The 27,917-nt window shown below is 37.4% G+C and overlaps 1 protein-coding gene across 4 annotated transcripts; it reads left to right on the top strand.

Moving 5' to 3' along the window:
• Window positions 1–414: 414 nt before the first annotated feature.
• On the top strand, window positions 415–27,917 carry PGGT1B (protein geranylgeranyltransferase type I subunit beta). Of its 4 annotated transcripts, XM_087715820.1 has the most exons (10): window positions 564–585; window positions 1,175–1,388; window positions 4,927–5,045; window positions 10,639–10,706; window positions 12,256–12,407; window positions 13,935–14,067; window positions 18,085–18,130; window positions 18,633–18,817; window positions 20,482–20,590; window positions 27,275–27,917. In XM_087715820.1, exons 3-10 carry the CDS (start codon window positions 4,964–4,966, stop codon window positions 27,454–27,456), a joined length of 957 nt encoding a protein of 318 aa, XP_087571946.1. In that variant the 5' UTR covers window positions 564–585; window positions 1,175–1,388; window positions 4,927–4,963; the 3' UTR covers window positions 27,457–27,917. The 4 variants fall into 4 exon arrangements, with proteins under 4 accessions (XP_087571944.1, XP_087571946.1, XP_087571947.1 ...); XM_087715818.1 differs by lacking the exon at window positions 1,175–1,388 and having other exon boundaries at window positions 415–585; XM_087715821.1 differs by lacking the exons at window positions 564–585; window positions 1,175–1,388 and adding an exon at window positions 597–923.

The raw sequence follows: 27,917 nt of genomic DNA, 5'->3' as shown, positions 1-27,917 counted from the left end.
ATAGTGTTACCTTGTTAGGGTAATGAAATGTCTGCAAGAAGTGTGTGTGTGTGTGTGTGTGTGTGTGTGTGTGTGTGTACACATACAACCCTACATACACCCATGCATGCATGCATGCATGCATGCATACATACATACATACATACATACATACATACATACACATACATACAATCAGGAAAAAAGTTGTCCATTGCTACCCAATGCCGCGGTGACTGTCAGGCACGAAAGACGGGAGCATTTTTAAAGTTGCTTTCGCTTGGCGCCAAAGCCGCTTAAGCCCACCTCTTAAGGCGGAACGAAGCCCTTGTCAGTTGCTGGTTGTTGCCGTCGCGGCCGCTAAAAGGAAAAAAAAGAAAAAGGGCCCGGCGTTGGGACTGCGTCACATGACCGTGCCGCCGGTGACGGAGCTGCGTGCGAGAGTAGGAAGCGGAAGACCAACATGGCGAGCACGGTGCTGGTGGAAGACGAGGGAGGCTTCGGGGACGGGGAAAGGTTGGATTTCCTCAAGGAACGCCACGTGCGCTTCTTCCAACGCAGCCTTCAGATTTTGCCCGAACGCTATTCGTCACTGGAGACCAGCAGGTACCCTCGGGGAAGCGGCAGAGACGTTCGGGGTGCTTCCCGTGGGGAAGTAAACGAGGAGTTGACACCCCAACAAGCCTGCCCCTGTGCGCTAAGTGCTCGGGACAGCTGGGCGCTGGGCTGGTTACTATCCGAAGCGGGAATTACCCGCCAGGATTTGTTCTCTTTTGGCCACTCGGGTGTCGAGACAGGGGGCCCGGAATGGCGCTCTGGGAGGCTTCCTTGGAGTCGATGTTTGTAGAATGGCATTAGTCTTAATTCCTGTTTAAAGTTGACCGGGCGCCAAAAATCCTGCACCCTAATCCTTGACGATTGTCTGCGGCGGCTTGAAATTGAAAGTAAATGTCTGCTGAGAGATACCCCAGTTTCTTCACACACTTCAAATGTTAGCTTTAATGTTGGGGTGTTCTGATCTAACAATGACAATCTCATTGGTACTAAAACAAAATTAGATCCAGTTTCTCCCGTGCCTTTTAGGTCAAATTTAGGAGAACAGATCAAGCATATATGATCTTGTTTTCAATTATTAGACTCAACACAGTTAAGATACTTTCGCTTTCATTTCATTAAACTGTTAATATTTTTGCAGCTTACCCTTGATCAGAATCCAGATGTTTTGTACCGTTTTCAAAACTTTTGAACTCCCCTCATTGAGATGGATGCAGGTTTGAGAGTAATGCTTACCTAGTTTAGTTGGTAGGGTACCTGCTTTGCATTCAGAAAGGCCTTACTTCCTGTAAGATTCTCAAAAGAATTTGACACTCTTGGCTGAAAGCGCGAATTAAAAAGAGAAAGTGTAAAAGGTAAATAAATCTATAGAATTTGAAATGGAAAATATAGAAAATGTTCTTTGTGGATTTATTCTGTTCTTGGAGAAATCTGTGTTGGGTAAACTGCTGGTTAGTACAAAGGTTGCAGAGAGTTTATTTTTTAAAAAACTTACAGTATGACCCATTGAATTCAGTCAAACTTAGTTCTGAGTGGACACCTGTAAGGTTGCCCTCAAGATGAATGGCAAATTCATAATTCTTGGCTTGGAGTTGAGATCAAGATACTTGGGTACTTACTATGTGGACTTAATATCCAAGTACCTTAGAAAGAAAAGATGTGGGGCTTCTAAAAAAGCAATTAGAGAATATGTCCTTTTTCATGAAATTTTCTTTATCCATAGTTTCCTCCTTTTGAAACTAATTTTCTCAATTCACTATCTTGAAATAAAGTGAATTTATTTAAACTGAAGATAATATGTCTACATTTGGGGAGAAAGAGCTAAGGGACTTTACTAATTTAAAAGTTTGTCCATTGGATGCAAGGGATTTAACTCTAGGCCTTTGTACTTTATCCTATTAAGCAAGGTGTTGCAGTTTCGGTAAACACATCAAAGGTAAAGGAGTTTTTATTTTCTGTGCTTCCCACATTGGACGGGAATCTTAATTCTGTCCTTGGGACTTGTACTGCATTGTTTACTATGAATGTTCTCTTTGCTTGATCTAAGGTACTTATTTAGAACTTATTCTATTAAAGGTGAGTATGCAAGGAATACAATTAGTGAACTTAAATGATAAAATTTGAACACCTTGCAATTAAAAGTGGGCGTAGCAGGTATGAATGAGCTTGGTGGTGTTTTGTTTATTGCATTGTGAAACCTTGATGGATGTTAAGCTATATCTTTCTGTCAAAAACATTCATTGAGATATTCTAAGATTAAATGTTGCATGCTCCAAAGTGAATAAGAAACATTCTGTTGCAATGTGCATTTACTGCATCTCAGATTTTTCAGAAAAAATATGGTGTAAGAATTCAGTAGCATTCTACAGTTCTTCCTAGAGCTAGTACTTAGTTATCATTTTGTAGCTAAAGTTGATGCTGTGTTTTCCCTGGAAAGGTACAATATTTAAATGAAGTGTAGGTAGCTGCAGTTTATTTCTGGGCTTGGTTTTTGAGGCCATGAAAATAGCTTATGATTAACTTCCTATAGCTTTCCTGCATAAACTTGAACATAGCTAGTAGGACTCCCCTAAATCTTGAAACTAAACACCACAAACTTCCTAAGCCTGTTCTTTTAGGGTACACTTCCTTGTGATTGTGGCTGTCACAGCATCCCCATGTAATTGTATTTAGGATGCTTGGCTCCCAGCTCACAATTACAACATTGCAGTGTCTTGTAGTCACATGATTTCCATTTGCAGCCTTCATTGCCAGATTCCAACAAGCAGTCAGTGGAGAACCCTGCAGGAAATTGCAAAAGGCAGTCATGTGACAATTAGTCTAAATGTTAAAATTTGAACACACATTGCAATTAAAAAGGGTGTAGCAGGTATGAATGTACTTGGTGGTGTTTTGTTTACTGCAATGTATAACCTTGGTAGATGTTAAGATGTATCCTTCTGTCAAAAGCATTCACTGAGAGATTCTAAGATTAAATATAGCATGCTCCAAAGTGAATAAGAAGCATGTTGTTGCAATGTGCATTTACTGCATCTCATATTTTGCAGAAAAAAATATGGTGTAAGAATTTAGTAGCATTCTACAATTCTTCCTAGAATTTGAAATGGCAGATGTAAGCGAGAATTACAAGTATTTGATTTAAGGAGTTTCTGACAGATGCAATGTGTACTAACAGGTGCTATGTATACTCTTGTGTACACTCTGAAACAGTGCTTCCTTTGAATCTGAAGCTCTATTTCACCCCAAATTTGGACAACCAAATAAGCAATGAAATGCATGAGCTTATTTTGCAAATAATATAAATATGTATTTATTTCTTAAAATTATTTTCTAATTGTGTCAATGGTCTTAACGTTTGCTCAAACAGAATTTTTTGTGCAGACTGACTGATTTCCAGCACTATATAAAGCAATAGCAATAGCAATAGCAGTAGACTTATATACCGCTTCATAGGGCTTTCAGCCCTCTCTAAGCGGTTTACAGAGAGTCAGCATATTGCCCCCAACAATCTGGGTCCTCATTTTACCCACCTCGGAAGGATGGAAGGCTGAGTCAACCCTGAGCCGGTGAGATTTGAACCGCTGAACTGCTGATCTAGCAGTAGCCTGCAGTGCTGCATTTAACCACTGCGCCACCTTGGCCTAAAGCTCTTTTGGCTTCTATATCAATGTGGAAATTGTCTTTTGTTCCATTATGTAAATGCTAAAGTATTTATAGTGTGCCTTATGATTTAATACAATCAGTAACACAGTCAATTTTGCTATTTACTTTTATGTCCTAACTGCATATAACTTTCTTAAGTTTCAATATATAAAACCCTCACTTGGAGAAATACTGCTCAATAATTTATTCCATCACGAGCCAGATATATATAAACATTTTCTAGAACATGTTTTGGCCACTGCTCTTTGTGCTCATTCTCTGAAATGTTCACCCATTTTTGCTGAAGTATTTATTATATATGTAAATTTAGTAGACCTTTGAATAGTTACCGATATTATTTAACATAGTCATGTGCTCTTCAATTAAAAAGATGGATTGTAACAATCAACTGCCCATTTAACCCTAGTCTGGGAATTAGAAGTCTCCAGAACTTCTCAATGTAGAGACCCATGTATCTCTCCCTCCTACCCCCCCCCCCCTATTCCCTTGATAGCTTATAAAGTAAATAACATGTTTTAGTGAAAAATCATTGGAAACAGTATCATGTTTCTGGTATTAACTTAGTTATACCATGGAAGTGTGTGATCTGCATAAGAGTAAGAAAGGAATGAGAACAAGCCTGCACAGTTTGTAAAGAAGATAGGGCCACATTTATAAATAAAATAATTGCTCTCAACGAAGGAATAGTTGGTGTACCGATCAAGTGTTAATCAGCTAGTGAGGTGGTAGTAGCAGTGCAGCTTGCAGGAGCAGCGACACTTGTAGGTGCTCAACAGTGTGTTTGGGGGCAAAGGTGAATTAATATGGGTAAAACTTATTTAAAAATGTCAGCAGGCTGGACAAGGCTGCTTGATGGGGTATGCTATGCAGACCTGAGTAAGAGATGTTAAGGGAAAGGGAAAACTCAGGGAAATGAATTTTGAAATGAAAATGAAAATATCAGAAATGTAGGGAAAAATTGACTGTGTAATGCTGGAGTTAGGGTGAGAAATGAGGGTATAATGCATCTACTCATTAATTAAAGTACAATGAATATATTTGTAGGTCAATAACTATTTGCTTATGGTACTGTATGTTTCATTTAGTTTATTTTCTTGTTATAACACCCATGTTGTTTCAGTTAATTTTGGAGTTGTCCTTGCAAATAACTATCATCTGGGTTGAAATTTAATATTAATGGTAAATAGTAAATTTCTATTTTTGTTATCCCCCCCCCTTTTTCCCCCCCAGGTTGACAGTTGCTTTTTTTGCACTTTCTGGTTTGGATATGTTGGATTCCTTAGATGTTGTGAATAAAGAGGATATAATAGAATGGATTTATTCTCTGCAAGTACTTCCCACAGAAGACAGTGAGTGAGTTTTTAGCTTTTATTTTATTAACATTTCATTACCTATGAATAGTGTCTTATCTTTTAAAAACAGAGACCATTCTCTTGTTCATCTGAATATTAATCAATTGTGGAAACTATTTTATTTGAACCTCACAAAAAGCTTGCCAGTCCTAAAATATCTTTGTTCTTACCTCAGTCAATGAACACTGCAGTGAAGCTTGGCAAAAGCCTGTACATTGCTGATAATAACTTTTGCCAAAGTAAGTAAGGAGTGAAAGTCGAATGAGATTCCTGAGTTTGTTTTTGCGTGCCCTGATATTAAAAAAAAAACAAAAACATTTTCTGAAAACTATCAGATATTTTCTCTTAATTATTTTGCTAGAAATTTTTAAGAATTATTAGATTAGTATAAATAACAATGTACTGTAACCAGTGACATATTGTTAATTCTCCCAATCTGCAGTTATTTTAATAAATGTAAGGCGAATTTTACACTGCTGTAAGAAAATAGAGTGAAAGAAGTCACATTACTTGTTAGAAAGTTAACCAACAGGATGCCTGGAATACAATTTGCTTGTTGGATATTAGTGGCCTACATTCCATGTGCTGTCTGCTCCACCAGGCCTGAGGTAGATTTTCTGATGCAGTGAATGCAGATAAATGATGGTTGGTTTTCCTTTTAATTAAATACTATCCTTCAAAACCAGTCTTTCCCAGTAATAAACTGTTTGTTAAACAAGACACTAACGCTAGTTGTCAGGCAAACTCACAATGCATTCTAGAGTTGGTGTATTATCTCTGAAAAGACCTGTTCTCTTGTAGTTTTTCACCATACTTTAGTATGAGAGGGCACTTTAATCTGGGCCTGTAAAGTTCATTGTGATTTAAGTAGAGGGATGTTGGAAGAGGTTTTCCCTCAGATATTGTATCTACCTCGTGTTCTGGTGATAGATATATTTAAAGTATATTTAAAGTAAAAATGCTTCTAGATAGAAGTGAAAATTGGCTCAAATGTACAATCTCAGCATTGGCATCTTCTGTGGAACCATAGCAATATTATTTAAAAAGTATTAGCAAGTTTACAAAGGCACTTTTAATCTCTATACTAGAAGTCTAAAATACGAGAGGAAAACATTGGATTCATTTCAAATACTGAACACAGTAAAATGTTCCAGTAATCACTTCATTATGAACTGTATGCAGGAGTTCTTGAAATATGAAGCTCAGAGTGATTTAGAAGGTATTTCAGGCATCGTTTTTATTAGGAGTGGTGATATCTTTTTAAGAACGGCCTTTCCCACCAAAAATAACCAAGTTCCTTACATTAATGCCAGAGAAATATTGGCTCAAATAGTAAAAGGAGAACTCAATTTTATTGCACTTTTAAGACAGATACAATAATTTTATAAAGTTAGGTTGTCACTGCTATGATTTTTAACCTTAGTTTAAGTGTTTAAGAGCAATAGCAGCAGAAGCACTTAGGCTTATATTATTGCTTCATAGTGCTTTACAGCAGCGCTCCCCAACCTTTATGTTCTGTGGAGAGAGATACACTATATTGCCAAAAGTATTCGTTCACAACTGCTTCTGATTATGTGGATGGGTGAGCGAATACTTTTGGCAATATAGTGTATTTCCGTGGACTGAAGGGGGCATGGTTTCACATGCTGCCTGCATCCTGTGGGTGGAGCTTCACTTGTTTGCGCGCCCTGGTTTCTGGCATGCCACAGACTGGGGGTTGGGGACTTCTGCTTTAAAGCACTCTCTAAACGGTTTACAGAACCATCATATTGCCTCCAACAATCTGGGTCCTCATTTTACAGAAGGGTGGAAGGCTGAAGGCTGAAGGCTGAGCTGGTCAGAATCAAACTTTTGGCAGTGAGCAGAGTCACAATGCGAATATTGCATTCTAATCACAACAGATCCCTAAACCATACTTTTCTGGGTTTACCCAATTGCTAAAGCAAAGCCATCAAACTAAACAAGCTATATTACACTTTAGTGTGATGTTGTCATCAGATTTTAGTGTGAATTTCCTAGAATAGTTGTGGAGTTAAATAAATGGAATATTTTATATACTTTTGTGAATGTTTTAATCCATCCTAATTTATTTGGGGTTTTACCCTTCCCACAGTGCATAATGCTCTAATGAATAAAGCCAAAGACTGGGAAATTACGATACTTAAAATCTAGCATATCTTGAAGCAGCATATTTAAAAAAGCTGTTTTGCTTTTTTCAAGAAATAATAATACAATTTCTATAAACACTAGATGGCACCATACTATAATCCAGGAGTTTTTGACATGTCAAATTTTTAAGACTGCCAATGACTTGATATATACAAACATATACACACATATATACACAGAGCTGTTCTGTTATCATACTGTATGTATGTATCAATTATGGTAAATTATGAGCATAAGATTTTAAATTTGAGAAAGGGAGTTAGTTTTCCATCTAGGCCACATCTGTATACTAGTGGTGAGGAACACTCCCATGGTTTATTTTAATTGAAAACTTTCAGATTATAATTTCAAAAGGGAGAATTTATATTTGGTTCCAAATAAAAGGAAAGATTAATGGCAGTGCCTTAGAGAAATAAATCTATTAGAGATTTAAGTATAATGTGTTGTAGTCTTTAAGGCACCTCAAGATTTTAATTTTGTTGACTCACTTACTTTGGTCTGATCTTTTCAGACTACTTCCTTTATGTAGTTGACCAAATAATATCTAGTTATTACTGTAATATTAAACTATGCAACTAAAATTATACATTCTAGCACTCATTGATACTGCAATGTGAAACTTAAATACTCCATTTATAATTTCAAAACATGCCGAACAATCAACTTTAGCATTAGACTTTTGGCAGCCCTTCTGGAATCTTTATTATAAAAGCTCACATTTGGCTGCTGTTTGTTTCATTTTCAAATTGCTGGATGACTCTTATTGTGATTTCTTTTACATTTATTGTGGTATCCCCTTTGGTAATTAATTTCAAGAGTACTAACATTAAAAATTATACCAACATTTCCCAAATTGGTGCCTTTGAAATGTGTTGAATCATTTCTCATAATCATTGGCTGCAATTGTGATTATGGAACTCCAACCCAGTCTAGAGGTACCAGATTAAAGAAGGTTGAAACCAAGTTTTACAGGGAGATGGATTGTGTACAGATAATTTAAAAGCAACAGGTTCAGTGAGAGTGTTTTGTAGGATTGTACAAGTGCTTCAGAAAAAAAATACTTTGGGACACACAATATGAGACCCATCTCCTTGAAATGCTAAAGCAGATGCATCTTTCTCCAGGCTTGTGCAGCTGCTTTGGAATGTGATTCTGCCTGTGTCTGCCCAGGCAGTCAGAAACACTTTCAGTGTTTCTGCATGAGCTTGGAAAAAGAAGTTTCTGCATGTATCAAAACAACTCTTTGTAAGTATTTCCACAGTCCTGGAATTTAAAACAAACAGAAAACTTGCTTCTGATTGGTGTTCTTATAGGCTTTTACCTTTGAATGTTGGTTTAAAATTTGCAAATAGTTTTCTTCCCTTTAAAAATAACTCTATGCAAATAAGGAAAGGAAAATCCTAGGGTTATTTATATTTTAAAAATTTCTGAGAGGTTATTTTTTATTTTACTTTTAACTTGAACTTTAGTCCCTTCAAATAGCGTGCTACAACCTTATTCCTTTTCATTTTTCTTTGTCCTTTATCACAAAATTTTGACCAGATGGTTTTATAAATCCAGTGTAGGAAAATTATTCAGGTCACTCTCAATTTGTTGTTAGCATAGCCCTTTTAATTATTAAGACATTAGACAGTTTGTACATCCAATGTAACATTTTTAATCATGACATTCTTGTAGCTTCTCATTTTAAAATACACTTCCAAGTTAGAACCTGTTCCTCTTCCATAACATCATTTGAACAGAGTCTGTATATACAGAGACAGATACTATTAAGATTACATTTTGGATCCGTTGTTTAAAAAATTGCCCCAGTGTTGGCAATTGCAATCCCAATTGCTGTTGTTAACCAAGGACTATCTGTACATATTTTTGAAGTTCTCTGAAGACATTCTGCAATTCTGTTTGATTTGTACCAATGTTAATATTTATTATTCTAGGATTTTATACGCTAAGCATTTTACTTAAATTATTTAAATGTATGTTGCATTTTCAGATTGTTTATACCTTGTAGGAGAGCACCAACTTGGTTTAGTGGCTAAGGCAGCAGACTGGAAACCAAGAGACTGAGAATTCTAGTCCCACTTTAGGCTCAAAGTTAGTTGGGTCAGTTTCACTCTCTCTTGGTCCTAGGAAGAAGGCAGTGGCAAGCCACTTGCCAAGAAGACTGCAGAGACCAGTCCAGGCATGAACATTGTCTCAACACAGTCGTTAGAAATCAACATTGGCATAATGTTATGTATTGTATCTTATGTAAAGGTGATTAAAAATTGAAATTGTACTAGGGCTGCATAACTACACTGCACTGAAAGAACTATAGTGCTTGAAAATATTGCTGGCTGGTATTATAACATAAAACAGTTCCTCTGTTAGGCAGGGTGCAAATCTGGACATATCTATGCCAATTTTGGGGGGAAAGGATAGTAATTGTGAAGAGCTGAATGGAATACAAAAGAAAAATTAAACTTTGGATTTTTTTCAGTGGGATTTTCCCCCCATTTGTTTCTGATAAACTTCATGGAAATGGATATTTTGCTGTTTTGATGTAAATAATTTGTTTAAAGCTTTTGGTGATTTTTCACTAAATGTTTATTGTCTAGTTTCATACATTGTATCCTGTGAAAATATGTAGATGAGCAGATGATTGTGTGCTCACCTTAACTGTATTAAAAGGGGGGAGGTTTTTCTCTTAGCATTTAGTCCCATGACTTCCTGGAGACATTCTTCTTCTTTTTTACCAACAATGTAGTAGTGGTTTGCCCCTGACTTTATCTAGAATCGTTTGTTTGTTTCCTAGTCAAACCTGGATTTTTTTTTAAATGATCTCCCATTTAAGCATTAACAGCATCTAATCTTTCTTGGATTTTGGTAGGCTAGCTCAGCCTCCTATTGTGGACTATCAATTATCTACCATTTGTATTTTTTAATACTCTGTAGTGATGCTTAGTTCTGGGGGAGTTTTTTTGTTTACATGTTGTCTAGAATTTGTAAGACTGGCAGGGTTTTCTGCATATCTACTCAAAAGTAAACATTTTGAATTTACTGGAATTTCTAAGTATATGTATGTATGAATGAATAAGTATATAATTACGTATATATAAGTATATTAGAGATAGTTCTCAACTTATAGTCATTTATTTATTGACCATTCCAAGTTTACTTAACAATCATGCAAAAAAGGTTGATATAATTGGGCACAACTCACTTAACAACTGTCTTACTTAGCAACAGATTCTGGTTCCAATTGTGATCATTAGTTGAAAAGTATCTATAGTGGTATGCTACTATAGTGGTATGCTACATACACCTTTAAATTTCAGCAGGTTTTTGTTTTTTTTTTACTCTCAGGTGCTAGCAGTTTTTAAGATACTACTACTATTTTCTAATGTGTATGCAAAATAACAAGTTTTTGTTTTCTCCCAAGGAACAAATATGCACCACTGTGGCTTCCGTGGTTCTTCATATCTAGGAATACCTTTCAATCCATCTAAGGTTAGTGAATAATGTATTTTAACTGACACTTTAGAAGTTAAAATGGAAATCAGGTATAAAATATAAACATAGTGCTTTATGTGTAGAAATTAGAAAGTTTAAAGTAAAAATGCTGTAATGTTTTCTGAAAATGTAGGGAAAATATTTTTATTTACAGACATAATTAAATAGAGCAAATTGGTATATATGTGTGTGTGTGTGTGTGTGTATAATGATATGATATTCTTATAAAACTTTTAAGCTAATGCAGATATTTTTTTATATCTTAAATAATGAGCCATTCTTATCCAGTCTATCATAGAATGATTCAGATTATAATTAGGCTGTACAGAAAAATGAATGTACTTCTCTAAAAGTCTATGGAGATTCTAAGACATACAAGTCATGGTTATCTTATCCCAAAGGTGCTTTTTTAGGAGGCAACTGGACTTCCTTATTTTTTCTTTTGAAGACATTGCGCTTCTTATCCAAAAAGTTTCTTCAGTATTTCAAAAAGCGAAACATCTTTAAAAGAAAAAACAAGAAAGTCCAAGATACAATTTGGGTGGACTTTTCAGTTACATTAGCTATTAAGAATCACCACATTACTATTTTCATCTTTACTGGGAACCATCAGATGCTGGTCTGATAAAATTTCTCAAATAGACCCTGATGACATTTCCAAATAGAAAAATTCTCCCTCTCCCATCGCACCAAGAGAGTTGGAAGTCATATAAAATACATGAGGATATGACATAATATCTCTGCATCTCTCTGCTCTGTGAGTTTAAATGAAGGTAGCCTGGATACACCTTTCTGAAAACCAATACAGGAGAGGAAACCACTCCTCTTGATGGGTTCTTTGATGGTTAACTTTCCTAGGCTTCAGTTGTCCTAATTTATCATATGATTTAACAGACTTGCCAACTGTGCAATAACCTTTTCAGTTTCTGAATCTCTTGAAGTAGAATTCTCCATTTTCACTATAATTCTTTGCTACATTTTTCTGTTCAATTGCTGTCCTCACAGTTTGAATAGATTTGCCATGCCATGGTTCATCCTAATAATAATTCATTTATGAATAATTTAATAAAGATTGTAGAACAGATGCTGTTGGTACCATGCTTATAACCTTCTATTTGAAAAGAACTAACTTCTGCTTATTTAACTTCTTGCTAGGAAGATTTCCTGAAATGATAAATATAGTATTTTTCTAGTGTCAATATGTTATTTTTTTTTTTATCAAATGCTATATTGTTGGAGATCTGTACTACAGAGGTAAGTTGAGATTAAAAACAGTTACCAATTGACAAAAAGTCTCCGCAAAAACTCTTTGGTATCATAAATCTATGTAACCTTAAAATAGCTTCTTTCTATGCTCGCACAGTTGCTGATATGTGTGGGTCATGTAGAGGTGGACGTTTATATATAGCTTTTCAAGCAGTATTCCTGACTAGATCCCTCCTGAATTACAATAAAAAGCTCAGGCAATTCTCTGTAAAATAAATGCTTATATTTATGTAATCATAATTTTGTTTGGTAAACAAACTTGCATTTTCTCTTGTTCCAGGGGCCTGGTATTTCTCATCCATATGATAGTGGGCACATAGCAATGACTTACACTGGCCTTTGCTGCTTAATTATTCTTGGTGATGATTTAAGTCGAGTAAATAAAGAAGCCTGTTTGGCAGGACTCAGAGCTCTACAGCTGGAAGATGGGAGGTACAGTAAAATATATTTAGAAAAGGGGGAAAATGTCAAAATCATGTACATTGGTGAAGCTGAATCTGGATTGGGCAGCTAAGCATATAAAGAAAAGGTATTTTTCTGTTCCATGTCTTTATTGTCATTTTTTTTAGAGAAGGCAGCTGGAGACCATGGCCTCCAGTTAGAATAGTCTTTATTAGTCCCTTCCTCATTTTATACAGCACAGCTCAGGAATAGGGGAAAACTATGCTCTTGCCTTTAAATCAGTGGTTCCCAAACTTGGCAACTTTAAGACTTGTGGACTTCAACTCCCAGAATTCTCTGCTGAGCTCTGCTGGCTGGAGAATTCTGGGAGTTGAAGTCCACAAGTCTTAAAGTTGCCAAGTTTGGGAACCACTGCTTTAAATGATAAAATTGGCAGGTGTTTCAGGGCTTTCCTCCCTTACTTGATAATCAAGTAGCTGATGAATCACAAATTGGACATGCTCAATCTAGGCTAACAAAAATTGCATTTACAGAAATAGAATATAAAACGTTGAGTCAAAAAACTGAAATATTTGTAGACGTATATAGGAGGAGTGATATTTTATATCTTCTATGATCCACAGCGTTAATTGCAGCTGTATCTTACAGAAGCAATTCCACTCTACAGCTTTGTAATACCATGAACAAATATGAATGTGGAAAAAATGTCTTATTTTAGGTCTGTAACTGCTGTGTGGCTGCATCAAATGTTTTAGAAACGCTTTAACCTTGAAACACAAGAACAGGAAGTGCTGTGCTCTATGATTTGAACCCTTTGAGACTTTTGGAACACTTTGAAACTATACAAAGTAGCCCAGCATATCTTTAAAATGCCTGGTTCTCACTTGAAAAGGATGCTTCACAATATTTCATGCAGAGAAGAGTTGGAAACTCTGCATTGAGTATCTCTAATATCAATTATTTCTCTTCCTATTGTAATTGGCATTTGAACTCTTTAGAGTCATATACAATGTTCCCTCTATTTTTTTTTCCAGTGTGTGCAGAAAAGTATAGTATTTGAGCGACACATTTTCATGCCTGAGCACCTGAATTTTTTTCACAGATGTCACCCACTGTTGAATTCTGGGAATTGAAATCCACACATTTTAAAAGTTGCTGAGGTTGAGAAACTATATATTGGTCATCTAGTCCTGTATTAACTTGCACATGAATACTGTAAAAATAAGGATGTGAAAGTAAAAGCAAAAAGTAGTCACGTAGGCATGCATACTAAAAAATAAAAGTGTAGTTTTGGATCTCTAAATGGGTGCTTGAATTATTGTATTTCCGTAACAGGAAATATTATCTATTTTCTGAAGACTTAATTGTCTTAAATTGGATTTATAATTGAACTTGACTCAAGGAAACTTGCATGATGGATGGATGGATATTGATACTTGATATTATTAACAAACCTGGTCATTGAAGGAAGACCATACCATTGTGTTTTATCTTGGAAACAAAAATACATAGTTAAATAATGTAATAACTGTTACATAACTGAAATGTTTTTTCTAGTTTTTGTGCAGTCCTTGAAGGAAGTGAAAATGACATGAGATTTATATACTGTGCTGCTTGCATATGCTACATGCTCAATAGTTGGTCAGGGATGAATACAAAGAAAGCCATTGACTATATTAGAAGAAGTATGGTAAGTTTTGCCAAGTGTCACTTGATTAAAATGTTTTTTGTATCCTGTATTTGGAAAGCCATTATATTGCTTCTCATGGACATCCCTGCTTTATTGGAATGTCTTTTTCTTTTCAACTTCGCTGACAAATTATATCATAGAGATATTTAACTATTTCTTGAGTTGAATGAGTAGTCTTTAATTTAACCATAAATAATAAAGATAGCAACTACCACACAACTTCCCATGCTTAATAATTATTGATAAGAAAGACAAAAAATCTGGATGTGCACATTAAAATACCTGAAGTAGCAAAATAGAAGAGAAAGAAAAGGAGAAAAATCACAAGATATAAAACATGGAATGATTGTAGCAAAAGACAGCAAAGATACTACCTTTTGGTACAATTCCAAAACACCTGGAGCACCACTTTAATACCATTGGCATTGACAAAATCACCATCAGACAATTGCAAAAGGCAGCTTACTTACAATCTTCGACAATACTTTTAATATTGTTAAATAACATGTGCCTATCCCAGATCTTTGAGAAGGACTCAAGAGGTGCACAAAAATGCCAAATCCAAGACTAAACATCTGGCTGACTTTGTGACCACTGTAATGATAATATGCTGTTTATACCAACCAACTATATATGGTGGTGTAGGATTCATAGGGATGTTAACGTGTAGTCTTAACTGTACATATATAGACTTCCTATTGTTTTTATCTCATACCTTAGTAACTTCTGTTGGACAAACTAGCATCTGATTTTTAGTGACTACTGATAGTTTTCCTTTTTAGTTGTATTTTTAATTTTTTTCTTGTTTGAGATGAAAAATGTTTTTTTTTTAATGAAGATGTTAAAAAATAGCATCTGGTATTTGAAGTCTGATTAACTGAAGTGGCTTTTAAATTCAAAAATTTAAATTCTGCTTTGGGAAGTGTATTCTATATTCATGCCATAGATATAAAGTGTATTATTGTGTACTATGGTAAAAATGGTGATATTTACCTTTTCTGGAAATTGAGGTTGTAATATTTTTAAATGTCTGGTTTACAAAATAAGGAATACCAAGACTATCAGCTCAAATTTAAGCTAATGCATACAATTTAAGTGTAATTACAGTGATAAATTCTACTCCCTAATATAGTGAAAATAGGAATGTTTTCTTTACTTCAGTATAACCGCATTAGATGTTAATTTTTAATTTAAAAAATCAGAATGTGGTCATAAGTCATAGTTGTCTAGTCCAGTGGTTCCCAAACTTGGCAACTTTAAGACTTGTGGACTTCAACTCCCAGAATTCTCCCAGCCAGCTGGCTGGGAGAATTCTGGGAGTTGAAGTCCACAAGTCTTAAAGTTGCCAAGTTTGGGAACCACTGGTCTAGTCTACACTTAATATCATTGTCTTAAATCATTGTTAAAAAACAAAGAATTCCAAATGAACAAAATACACAATTTCCTGTTATAAGCTTCTAAAGTGAGGTGGTGATAAATGAGTAAAATTCTGAATTACATAAATGTCTTTGTCCTCTTTATCTGATTATTGCAAATGTTCAATTTCTATGAAAGTCTGGAACCTTCAAGAGTTGAAATTGCATGATCCCAAGCATGCCAACTTGCCATCTCTTAGGCATTCTCTAAGCTGTTTTTTTTTAAATTTCCATTCAGTTATGTCTGATTCTCAGAGACTATCTAGACAGTTCCCCACAGTATTTTTGCAAGGTTTTTCAGAAGTGATTTGCCATTGCCCCCTTCCTAGGGCTGAGAGGCAGTGACTGACCCAGTCACCCAACTGGGTTTTTTGTCTAAAATTGAGCTGGAACTCATGTCTCCCAATTTCTATCTGATACCTTAATCACTGCATCAGACTGGCTGCTTTTAGAGAAGCTCAATAGCCCTTGGATTGTAATAATACCACAAATGTTCAGTCTTACAGTATATCCACATCATTGTAATTAATCTCTCTAGATGTTTCAGTCTGCACTCAGGAGCTTTCACGGAAGGACAGGACTCTGATACATAAGTAAGATTTATTGCAGATGCAAAATAGCTATAATAATGAAGATACAGAGTTTACAAAATCTCACTGTATATGTGTCTATTCAAGTTTTTCTATTTTCAGTCCTTTTGTTGTAATAGATTGTATGCAGTCTTTTTCTCAGATTGGGCTATTGATAGCATTGGTACTATGTTTATCTAATGATTCAGTCCCAGGCTCCTTACTTCTCAAGTTGCCAACTCTAGTTTTTTCATAAATTTAAGAAAAGAGATAATGTATTCTTCACAGAGTGCTTATTTGCTTATTTTTAATTCTGATCTGATGTGGGGAAAATTTGGAATGACTAAAATATTACTAGACTGAGCCCAGAAAATGAGAAAATTGTACATTTGATTTAGTACTCGGAAAATGAAGTATGCTTCAAAATAATGATGTTGAACAACAAATGTGATAGGATTTCTCTGTTTTTTCTTAATTAAGATTAAGACATAGGATAAAGGAATCAGCATTTTAACTGATAGGCAGAAATAAATGCTTAAAATTATTTATTTCAATTTAACAAAATTATTAAATGAAGATATTGGTCTTAATTTTAATTCATCTAAAATATTTGTCTTTCCATACAAGCTCTGTTTGAATCTCAAATTGGAATGTAAGATTTATACAGTATAAAAGATATAAAGTATAATATATAGTTTGTATGTTTTTTTATTGTATTGTAAACTAAATATATCATTGATGCAAATTGCTATCACTGATATTGATTTCTAGTTTATGGATAATGTATTTATCAAACTTATATTGCATCTTTATTTGGTGTACATAATATCCCCTCTTATTCCACACAAAAATAACCCTGAGATTTCTATTGGCTGAGAGTGAGCAGGCTGTCTAAGGGAGGACTAGTATTTGTGATCTCCTGGTTTGTAGTCTGTCACTTTAACCACCACACTGACTCTTTATTTGAATAATGGCTCTTTATACAAGGCAAAATAGATGTCATTGTCAGAGAACTCACTACACAAAAATGTTTGTTTCACAATATCTTATGTTACTGTGTAAAAGAATAAGGCCATTAGTATTTAATATCAACTTGTGTAGGCAATACAAATTGGCATGATGCTGAAATTCATAGAGCTGGGTAACCAGTTGTTATTTTGACCAGACAAATGTTATTTTAAGGTAATATTTTTATACACTTATAAAAGAAAGTCATATATTGTATGATTCTGCTTGTGTGGAATCTCTTTCTCTTATGTTTCTGCATTTATTCAGTGCATTCAAGTATACACTCCAGTGGTGGGTTCCAACAGGTTCGGACTGGTTCAACTGAACCAGTAGTGGTTTGGCAGCCTGGGTTGCTGGAACCAGCAGCAACCCAGGTCTGCCACGTCCCTGAACTGGTTCTCTGGGCAGCACCATAGGCACCACCACCTTGTTTTTTGCTTCTGCGCATGTGCAGAATAATTTTTATTGTATTGTGCATGCGCGCACAGCATGCCCACAAGCGAACCGGCAGTAGTGCCTGCCGGAACCCACTCCTGATACACTCACATACTGGTATACTACTACTGCTGCTCCTGTACCTGTGCCAGGGTGGAGTATTCCATTGGAAGAATCCCGAACCCTCAGATAACTATGTGAGGCAGGTAAATACATTGGGAAGATGGGGTGAGAAAGCATTTTTCTATGAATAGAGTTATGCTTACAGATTTTAAGTCCAAGTATAAGAGTTACTTTAACTCCTAGACTGTAAAACAAAATCCAATCTTTCGCAAAGTTAATATTTCTATGTCTCCTGTAGTGATTGAAAAATTAGATCTTTATTTTTCATTTAGAATTAAAAGTGCTACCATTTATTGGAGCGCCAATCTCCAGTTAGAAGAAAGCAGTTGAGGGATGTGATTCTGGTTTTTTGTTCTACTTTCTAACACCTTGATCTTGGTCCTGATCAAGTTGAATTCATCTTATGCAATATTAAAAAAAGAACTGCCTCTTAATAAAATTACATTGTCAATTTATTTGTTTTTCAGTCCTACGATAATGGTCTTGCCCAAGGAGCAGAACTTGAATCACATGGTAAGATAATTTTTTAGTCTTACCATTAAAAAAAAGTGGTTGTGGGAATCTGATTGAACTTCACTTCTACCCCAGTGCTGGCAAAATGTGAACGTTGTGAATTCTAGTTTGAGGATTCTTGTGAGAAAGGAGGAAAAAACCCACTAATTTTTCATTGACAAAAGCTAGCTGCTCCCATATTGGAATTGCTGTTTCTTCAAGTGTCAGGCTTGCTACAACTATGTGCAGTTTTTCTTCCCACATGCATTGTGAAATAACAGCTATTGTATGTTTTCAAAGTTGGATGAATTAGAACCAATTAAACTCAGCTGGGGGCTATTAACAGGTACACTATGTAGGCAGTTACTTTAAAAGATTAAATGAATTCATGGAGGAAAAAGCTCTGGGTATCGGTAGTTGCTTGAGAACATTAATAGTAGATAATAGTTCATGTCAATTAAATCTTATTAGTAATTCCATAAAGGCTGTAAACATATTGAAGAGACTGTCCCCCCTGTTATAGGTGGCTCTACATTTTGTGGTATTGCATCATTGTGCCTCATGGGTAAACTTGAGGAAGTCTTCTCTGAAAAGGAACTGAAGAGAATAAGGAGATGGTGTATTATGAGGCAACAGAATGGTTATCAAGGAAGACCCAACAAGCCTGTAGATACCTGTTATTCATTTTGGGTAGGAGCAACTCTTAAGGTAATTTGAAAGTATAAATAAGACTTTAGAATCTATAGTCTGCTTATTCTATATCCGGAATGGTGAACCTATGGCATGCGTGCCACAGGTGGCACGCGGAGCCATTTGTCAGGGCACGCGAGGCATTGTCCTGTCAGCTGGCCAGCGTGTATGCGCGTGCTGGCAAGCTGAGTCCTTTTTTAAAGCCATTCCCCCCCCCCCCAGGCTCCAGAGGCTTTATAGAAGCCTGGGAGGGTGAAAACAGCCTACCCCGCCCCTCTCCAAGGCCCTCCGGAGGCTTCAGGAGCTTCCCTGAAGCTTGCGGAGCGCAAAAAACCAGCCCTAAGGGCAAACAGGAAGTTCAGGAATGGACTTCTAGTTTGCTTGTAGGGCCAGTTTAAGCCCTCCAGAGCGTTCAGGAGCCCTCAGGAGGCTTCCCTGAAGCCACCGTAGGGCAAAAAACAACCCTATGAGCAAACCGTATGGCTGTTTTTAGTCCTCCGGAGCCTTTAGGGAAGCCACCTGAGGGTTCCTGAACGTTCCTGAGGGCTAAAATCAGCCCTACGAGAAACCCGGAAATGACTTCCAGTTTGCTCATATGGTCGTTTTTTGCCTTCTGGAGGCTTCAGGGAAGCTTCTCGAGCCTCTGGGGGGCACGGGGGAGGCTGTTTTCGCCCTCCCCAGGCTCTAAAGGCTTTATATGCAAAAAATGGGGGGAGCGCCTGTCATGTGCGCATGCGCGCTAGGGGGGTCACACATTGAATTATGGGTGAGGCACATCCACCCACGACCCCTCTGCGCTCTCCCCGCTTATGGCACACGAGCCAAAAAAGGTTCGCCATCGCTGTTCTATATTAGGAGTTTTATTGTGCCAACAGCATAAAAGCTGCTCAGTTTTTCATCAAGCTAGACAGCTAAAATTTCTGATTAAAATGTATGAATGAGCAGGAAGAAAGGAGAAAACTTGTAATATATATATGTGTGTGTGTGTGTATGTGTGTGTGTGTGTGTGTGTGTGTGTGTGTGTGTGTTTTTCTGACCCCCCCCCTTGATGGCTCGTTAACAAACGCAGGCAGGCAAACTAAAAAAGGACTTTTCTCTTTATCAGTTTACAGTTCAAACTGGCTTCAAGCCCAGAAATAACATAAACATCACTCTCAGATAAGAGTTCAAAACAAAAGCTCTTACAAACGCAGCTGTTCTTTCACAGTCTTCACAGATCAGGTTTACACGAAACACCAAAGCACTTTTCCAAGTGTAACACGCATAAATCACGATTAATAATCACACAATGTTTTACCAAACACGGAACACACGAAGGAACGTTGACTCCAGCGACTGGGGCGTGGCAGCATCCCTCCTTTTATCTCCCAACTTGCTTCTAACCACTCCCAGCTGCCTAATGAATCTTGATCCCGAAAAGACTCTCAGCAGAACTGCTGAGTCACAACATATATGATAGATAGATAGATAAATAGATAGATAGATAGATAGATAGATAGATAGATAGATAGATAGATGATAGATAGATAGATAGATGATAGATATCATTACTTTGAGGCTGTCAGTTTAGCGTTTAATATAAATATTGCATCATCATCTAACTGAATGCTCCTCATGAGAAATTGCTTTGTGATATTTCTGAGTGTTTTGAATATGATAAACATGATACATTTTTCTTTCAGCTTCTAAAAATATTTCAGTACACAAACTATGAAAAAAATAGAAATTACATTTTATCAACCCAAGATCGCCTTGTTGGTGGATTTGCTAAGTGGCCAGATAGTCATCCAGGTATTTGCAGTATTTTGTTTACTTGTGTGATTATTTACGACAAAGCAAAGATTGTCTTAAAACAGAGCGGAAAGGAAATTGGGATGTTTTCTGGAATGAAATAAATTTTTCTCTCTAATTTTTCAAAAGATAAAAACAGGTCTACAGATAAAAGTGATCCATTGAAGTATTTTGTAGAATCCCTCAGGCAAAATTCTGCACAAGTATTCATAGAATAAGTGCTTATCATATGGATTAATAGTCAATTATAAAAGGGAAAGTAGTGTAGGAATAAATGAATAATTGTCACAATGGAAAGAAATGTCTCAAGTATTTGTACAATACAGGATAATCTGGAATTGGATCATCAATGATATAGTCAAATTAAGAAGCAGTTCCAGATGACTAAGAAAACTCAAATGGATTATAAAGACTTTGATTTTTCAAAGTCTTTGAAAATTGAATAAAAGAGCGAATGAGCTAATTTAGAAAATGCAAAATGATGTATATAGTGGCAGAAAAAAAGAGTATGCAATGGTAGGTATTATTTAGGAAAGATACACATTTGTGCTAAAATTTAAGACATTTTCTAGTGTAGCAAAAAACACAAGTTTCTTGTTTGGGGTTTTAAAACCTGTTATTGTAACGTTTAGAATACCCTACAATTTTCTAATCTAATCACTTCATCTCAAAAATATCAGAACATTCTACAATATTGGTATTAACCAGACTTTGAATTTATCTACAGCAGGAACCATACTCTGAAACTAGAGGTAGTCCTCAGCTTACAACCACACTTGAGCCCAAAAATTATGTTGCAAGAAATTGGTTGAATTTGCCCCATTTTACAACTTTTCTTAACACATTTGTTAAGTGAATTGCTGCTGTTGTTAAATTAGTAACATGGTTGTTAATCTGGCTTCCCCAGATTGACTTTGCTTGTCAGAAGGTCACACTGTGGTACTGCAACCATCATAAATGAAGGTCAGTTGTCAAGCATCCAAATGTAAATCTCATGACCATAGGGATGCTGCAACAGTCAGAAGTGTGAAAAATGGTATAAGTCACTTTTTATCAGTTCCATGGTAACTTACAACAGTCACAAAGTGAATTGTTGTAAGTCAAGGACTACTTGTAATAAGCAGTGCCAGGACAAAGACAAATGTGATATGATTCCATTTATATTGAATTAAATTTAAGCATAGGGAATTACATTCTCATATGTATTCAATAATTTCTTCCTTCTCCTCTGGTAATAATGTTCGATAACTATCTCATATTCTGAGTTTCACACTGTCCTTGAAGCCTTAATTTTTAGGCTTCTTCTGTCCTCGACTTCTGAATATCTGAAATCTCATCCGTGGGGGGGGGGGGAACTATTGTAATATTATAATTTCATTCTCAATAGATTTTAAAGTAAGTAAGATTTTTCCCAGATGAGATTACAGTACAGTGCTGGCTGATGAATTAGAATTGAATGTGCAAACAAATGTAACATTGATCTGGAACAAAACGCAAGAAAAAGAGATTGGATTACCTTTCCAAAATGGAAGTTTAAAGTGCTTTTATGTTATGAAATTCAGGTTACTGAAACTTTGAATTCCAAGTCCTGGGAATCAAATAACAAATGGAGCTTTTGTTGTTGTATTCTCTTTGGAGATTTTATGGGGGAACTGTTCTGTTGGGACAAACGTAAGGTTTTCCTTTTGAGGGGAAAATATCAGATCATAAGTATAGAAATGCAGACACTTTACGTGATGGCAATGTATATAAGGATGTAGAAGTACTAATATACCTAACGTGTTTTCCAGAAATAAGACAGGGTCTTATTTTCTTTTGCCCCACGAAATATAGCCTTGGTCTTATTATAGGGGGAGGGCTTATTGTTTTGGGGTTGCCAGGCAGCTGCTCCCTTGAGAGCGGGCTCCCAAACAGCTGAGCACAGCCTCAGGAGCGAAGCAGCCATGAGGTGACCATGCTCACGAGCAACCCCCGACAAACCCCCTCTCCAGCTGGGCAGAGCGCCATTCACTGACCTAAAGGGTATCCCTAAGGCGCCAAGCCACATGGCGATCTGCCCGCTTCCCAGCTCACGCAGCTTGGCACATTAGGGATACCTCCTAGGTCAGTGCATGGAGCTCTGCCCGGCTGGAGAAGGGGGTTGCGTGAGTGCCTGTTCTGCCTCCAGCAAGCATGCCTCCCAGCCTCACCATGCCCTTGCCCAGCTCTCCCTGCAGGGCCAGGCCACCGCCGCTGCACTCCGAGCATAACTACTTCTCCGGCTTCCAAACTCCAAAACTCGGCTGCCGAGTCTTCCAGCAGTGGCCACTCTAGGCCGCTCTATGGTTGTAGGCTGGCTGCCGGACAGAGAGTCTTCTGGACAGAGAGTCTTCCAGCAGCCAGCCCACAACCATAGAGTGCACTCCTGGAAGACTCGGCAACTGAATTTTGGCGTTTGGAAGCCGGAGAAGAAGTTATGCTCAGAGCATGGCAGCGATGGCGCCCTGCCCCTTCAGGGAGAGCTGGGCCAGCGCATGGTGAGGCTGGGAGGCATGCTTGCTGGGGGTGGAACAGGCGCTCACGCAACCCCCTTCTCCAGCCAGGCAGAGCTCCATGCACTGACCTAGGGGTATCTCTAATGTGCCAAGCTGCGGGAGCTGGGGGGGGGGCGCGGGCAGAGTGCCACATGGCTTGGCACCTTAGGGATACCCCCTGGATCAGTGAATGGCACTCTGTCCGGCTGGAGAGAGTTTGCCGGGCGGCTACTCGTTGAGTGTGGTCACCTCATGGCTGCTTCGTCCCTGAGGTTGTGCCCGGCTCTTTGGGAGCCCACTTGCAAGGGAGCAGCCACCCGGCAACTATCCCCCTCTGGCCAGGTAGAACACCACTCCCCAACCTAGCAGTATCTGTTAGGTAAGCTCTCCGTTGGGAGAGTGGGTACGTTCAGCGAAGCGTTGTGAGAGTTGTGTTGGAGAACACACAAACCAGCATACAGAGACACTGCAGTTTAAATAGGCTTTTAATTTCATGGAAATAGAGGTATCAGAGTCCATCAAACAGTCCAAGTCATACACGGATAAGACAGTCAGTCATCAATGTCTTTCAGTTAAGGGATAATCCAAATAACATAGTCCAGTAATCATATAATCAGTTCGGTACACAAAGTTTGCTAACAGTTGCAAAACTTACAGTAGCTCACGGCACTTCCAGATCAGATCAGCCCAGCACCTAACAAACAGAGAGAGACTTAACAGACATTCTGGCTCCCTCTTATGGCCGATTGAGGAAAACAGCAATCAATCACATTTTACAGTATGGTTTAAAGAAACAGTTACACCATTGTTACATGATTTATATATTGCCAACCCAACCGTTAGAATCATATTCCTAACAGTATCCCAAAGGCAAGCAACATGAGCGCCTTCCCCCCCCCCCGGCTCCCATGGCTTGGTGCCTTCGGGATACCGCTAGGTCAGTGAGTGGTGCTCTGCCTGGCTGGAGGGGGTGGGTGTTGTCCAGGGAGCTTATTTTCAGGGGTGACCTTATATTTTTGCCCACGCGAAAATGTGGCAAGGTGTTAGTTTCAGAACAGGTCGTATTTTGGGGAAAACACGGTACTAGGTAAAAATGAGGGAGCAGTGTAACACACACACATGCAATTCTGGGCTTCATTAACAGGCATTGCATCCAGATTGTAGGATTAATCTGTATTGATCAAGCTGCAGTTGAATTACTTTGTTCAATGCATTTCAAAAGGGACATGGATCAGCTGGAACAGGTTCAGAGGAGAGACCAATGCCTCTAAGGACTATCATAATGAGCTGGGTATGTTTAACTTGTAACAGAAAGAAAATGAAGTGGAGATACAATTGCAGTCTACGGGTATAGACAATTTTAGATTTATGACCACAGTTGGGACCAGAGTTTCTGTTGCTAAGCAAGGTAGTTAGTAACTGAGTCACATCTGATTTTAAGACCTTTCTGCCACAAATGCGAAGCAAATCACTGTGCTTGTTAAGTGACTCATGCAGGTCATTACACGAATCCAGCTTCCTCCATTGACTTTGCTTATCTAAAGTTGGCTGGGAGGGTCACCGGTGGCAATCAAATGACCCTGGGATGCGGCAACTGTCATAAATACATGTACAAATTTTGATTACGTGACTGTGAGGATGCTATGACAGTTTTTACAGTGAGAACCAATTGTAAGTCACTTTTCATAGTGCTGTTGTAACTTTGAATGGGCACTAAACTAATGGCCATATGTTAAGGCCTACCCTCTTAAAGGTTGTCACATGCAAAAAACATCAGAGATATTCTGTGTTGAAACTCAAAATATAATAGGTCAATTCACTAAATTAAAAAATGAAATTTAGGGTACATATTAACACATTTCCAGGAAGGGCTGTTAAGCAGTAGAATAGTCTGGTGTTGCTAGAAATTTTCAAATGGCAGTTCTACGGACAATATTCTGGAAAGGTTTAATAGTTTTCCTCAGGAAACAGGAAAAGCTCTACAAGATCCCTTCCAATGCATACATCTCTATGCCAGCATTCAGCAGTTTTCTAGTACTAACTCAAGGTTCTGTAAAGATCTGGGATGTATTGGCTAATCTTAGAAAGCTAAGCAGGGTTGGACCTGGTTAGACTAGACTGGAAAGTTAAAATTAACATCCCAGGAGAAACCAGTGGTAAACCACTTCTATATTGTTGCCAAGAAAACTAAAGGGATATATTCATAAAGTCACCAGAAGTCAAACTTTGCTTGGAAGACATGGTGTATTTGTACAGATATAGAATTTGCTTGGAATCATGTCATTTTGTATCCTGGCTTTGAAGAAAAACTATGGAACTATGAGCAGAATCCGGGAGGTGGGGGGATCCACCCTAAAATGTTTGCTAAACCTTTTGATGATTTAATATAGTTTTGAGGCTTTAAATCAGAGGTGGGTTCCTACCAGTTCGCACCTATTCGGTAGAACCGGTTTGTCAAATCTCCCGATTGTTAGAAGAGGTTCCACCAGTGAACCCGGAAAGCAGGCCACACCTACAGAAGAGGTTCCAAATTTTTTTGAAACCCACCACTGGTCCTTGGATATGATTATTCTACACTATCATGCTCATATTTATAAAACTCGGTGCCTCTGTGAAAAGTAAGGATGACTACTGCGTTTGTGGTGCAATCAGAACATTGCGTGTGTTGAAGTTGTTTTAACGCAAACCAAATATACCTTTTAAAAAACAAGTTTATGTCATATTCTTATGCATGCCAGTGCTGTGTGTGAGGTAATTTAAGGTGGTTCTGACAAGTGTCGTCGGCATCTTCATATCCGGTCACATGGGCGGCAAGCCACTCCCACAAAGGAGGCCACACCCACAGAGTAGGTTCGAACAATTTTTGAAACCCACCACTGCTTTAAATCAAATTGTTTGATATTTGTCCATATAGTTGAGAATCAACATCAGAATGTTAAACATTGACTATCTTGGACAATAGTCTCTCTGCTTTTTTATTTCTTAGAAAGTTTGAAAGTATATTTACAAGTTCTTCTGCAAGATTGTGTGACTTAACCATATCATTGGTAGAACACATGAATAATCATGTAAGTTGTACAGGATACAATATAGGAATCTGATCAGACTTTCCTTTCATGAAGATTTCTAATTGAATTCATATGCTGGCACTAATGCTGAATTCAGCTTTTATTATCAATATAAACTTTGCTTCTTGCAATTATTAGATTCCACCATGATTTTTCATCCTTGCTGAAGGCCTTGGTGAAGAGTCAGATCTTCAAGACCCTTTCAAACACCACCAGAATGGCTACTATCAGGATCTGAGAGAACTTAATTCCGGAGGGCAGGTGCTAGTCCTTAAAAGGTGAACTGCCAGGGTCCTGATAGGTGGCATTGTTTAATCAAAGGAATCCAGAGCAAGCCAATCCTGCCTGATTAAATAGGCCCAATAGATGTTACGAGAGACAGGCTATCCCTCAATTACTAGGCCCTATGCTTTATAGGGCTTTATAGGAATGACAGACACCTTGAATTGCAGCTGGAAGCAAGTGCAGTTCATGAAGCAGATATTACACAGGCATATTGAGACATGTCTATGACTACCTGTGCAGGTGTATTCTGACCAGCTGATATCTTCAAAAGCTGTAGAGCATATGTTGCAGTAGTGAAGCCAAAACAGTAGTCAAGCAAACTATTTTTCTCTGACATTCTGCAAACTTTTAATAATGGGATATATATGTTGATATTTGAGAGAGGTAAATCCAGCCGTAATACTTAGCGTTGAATTTCTCATCCTATTAGAGTTCTTTTTTCTTCTAAAACCACGGAGTAATTTTGGGCCATTCACTGTCATTCAGTCCAACCTATCTCATACTGGTATCCTTATGGTTTTTATAAGAAAAATGGAAGGAGAAAATACTACATAAGCTATCTTGAGCTGAACAAAAGGTAGAATATACACAAACAAGCCTTCATGCAGTGTTCTCTAAGCTTGGCCTATGATTCCCCACTCCACCCTGAAATATATAGGTGCGTGTCAGAATTAGGCTTTCTTTGTTATTTACTTTCAGTGAAAAGATCTTAGTTTAGAAAATAATAGGTTGTTATTGTATTATACTGTGTGTGCCTATGTGTGAATAATATATGTATCTGTCACATATACAAACTCATTTCTGGTTTGCCTTTCTAGATGCTCTTCATGCCTACTTTGGGATTTGTGGCCTGTCATTAATGGGTGAGTCTGGCATTCGAAAGGTTCATCCTGCCCTGAATGTAAGCACAAGGACTTCAGAACGCCTTCAACACCTTCATCAGATCTGGGCAACCCAGGACTCTACACAGTCTTCAGAGGAAATGCACAGTGCCACATGACTGAGACTCCATTTGAGCTTGGTAGCATAATTGTAGCCCAAGGTTCAAAGCCATGTATAACCGATGTGCTCTTTTAAAGTACTGGTATCATAGAATCAAATTCATATACTGGCATCAACTTGACAGCTTCTGGAATTGGACTTTGTTTTTTTGTTTTTAAAATGCTTGCCTTTACAAATGCAAAGATAGAAGATTGGTTTCAGAAAAAGGTCTTCAAAGCGAGATGAGTTAATGAATTCTACTTTATTATTTTAAACAGTGCAATGGCAAACTATGATATAAAGAAACTTCAAAATGACCTTACATATTTTCATACTAAATATCTTGAAATTAGTGATACTTATGTAATAAGGACTTCATATGGTATCTTATAAATTAAGTCTTAATTGCTAAAAGGTGTTCTTTAAGGTAGACAACAATTGTATAATCTTTGTAAAAAAATAAAATTATTTTATTCATCA

The sequence above is a fragment of the Thamnophis sirtalis genome, unplaced genomic scaffold (genome assembly GCF_051295495.1).
Source record: "Thamnophis sirtalis isolate CommonGarterSnake01/CBP01778 unplaced genomic scaffold, rThaSir2_p1.2 scaffold_5, whole genome shotgun sequence".
NCBI classification, from domain to species: domain Eukaryota; kingdom Metazoa; phylum Chordata; class Lepidosauria; order Squamata; family Natricidae; genus Thamnophis; species Thamnophis sirtalis.
This window is presented reverse-complemented; position numbering and strand designations above follow the sequence as displayed.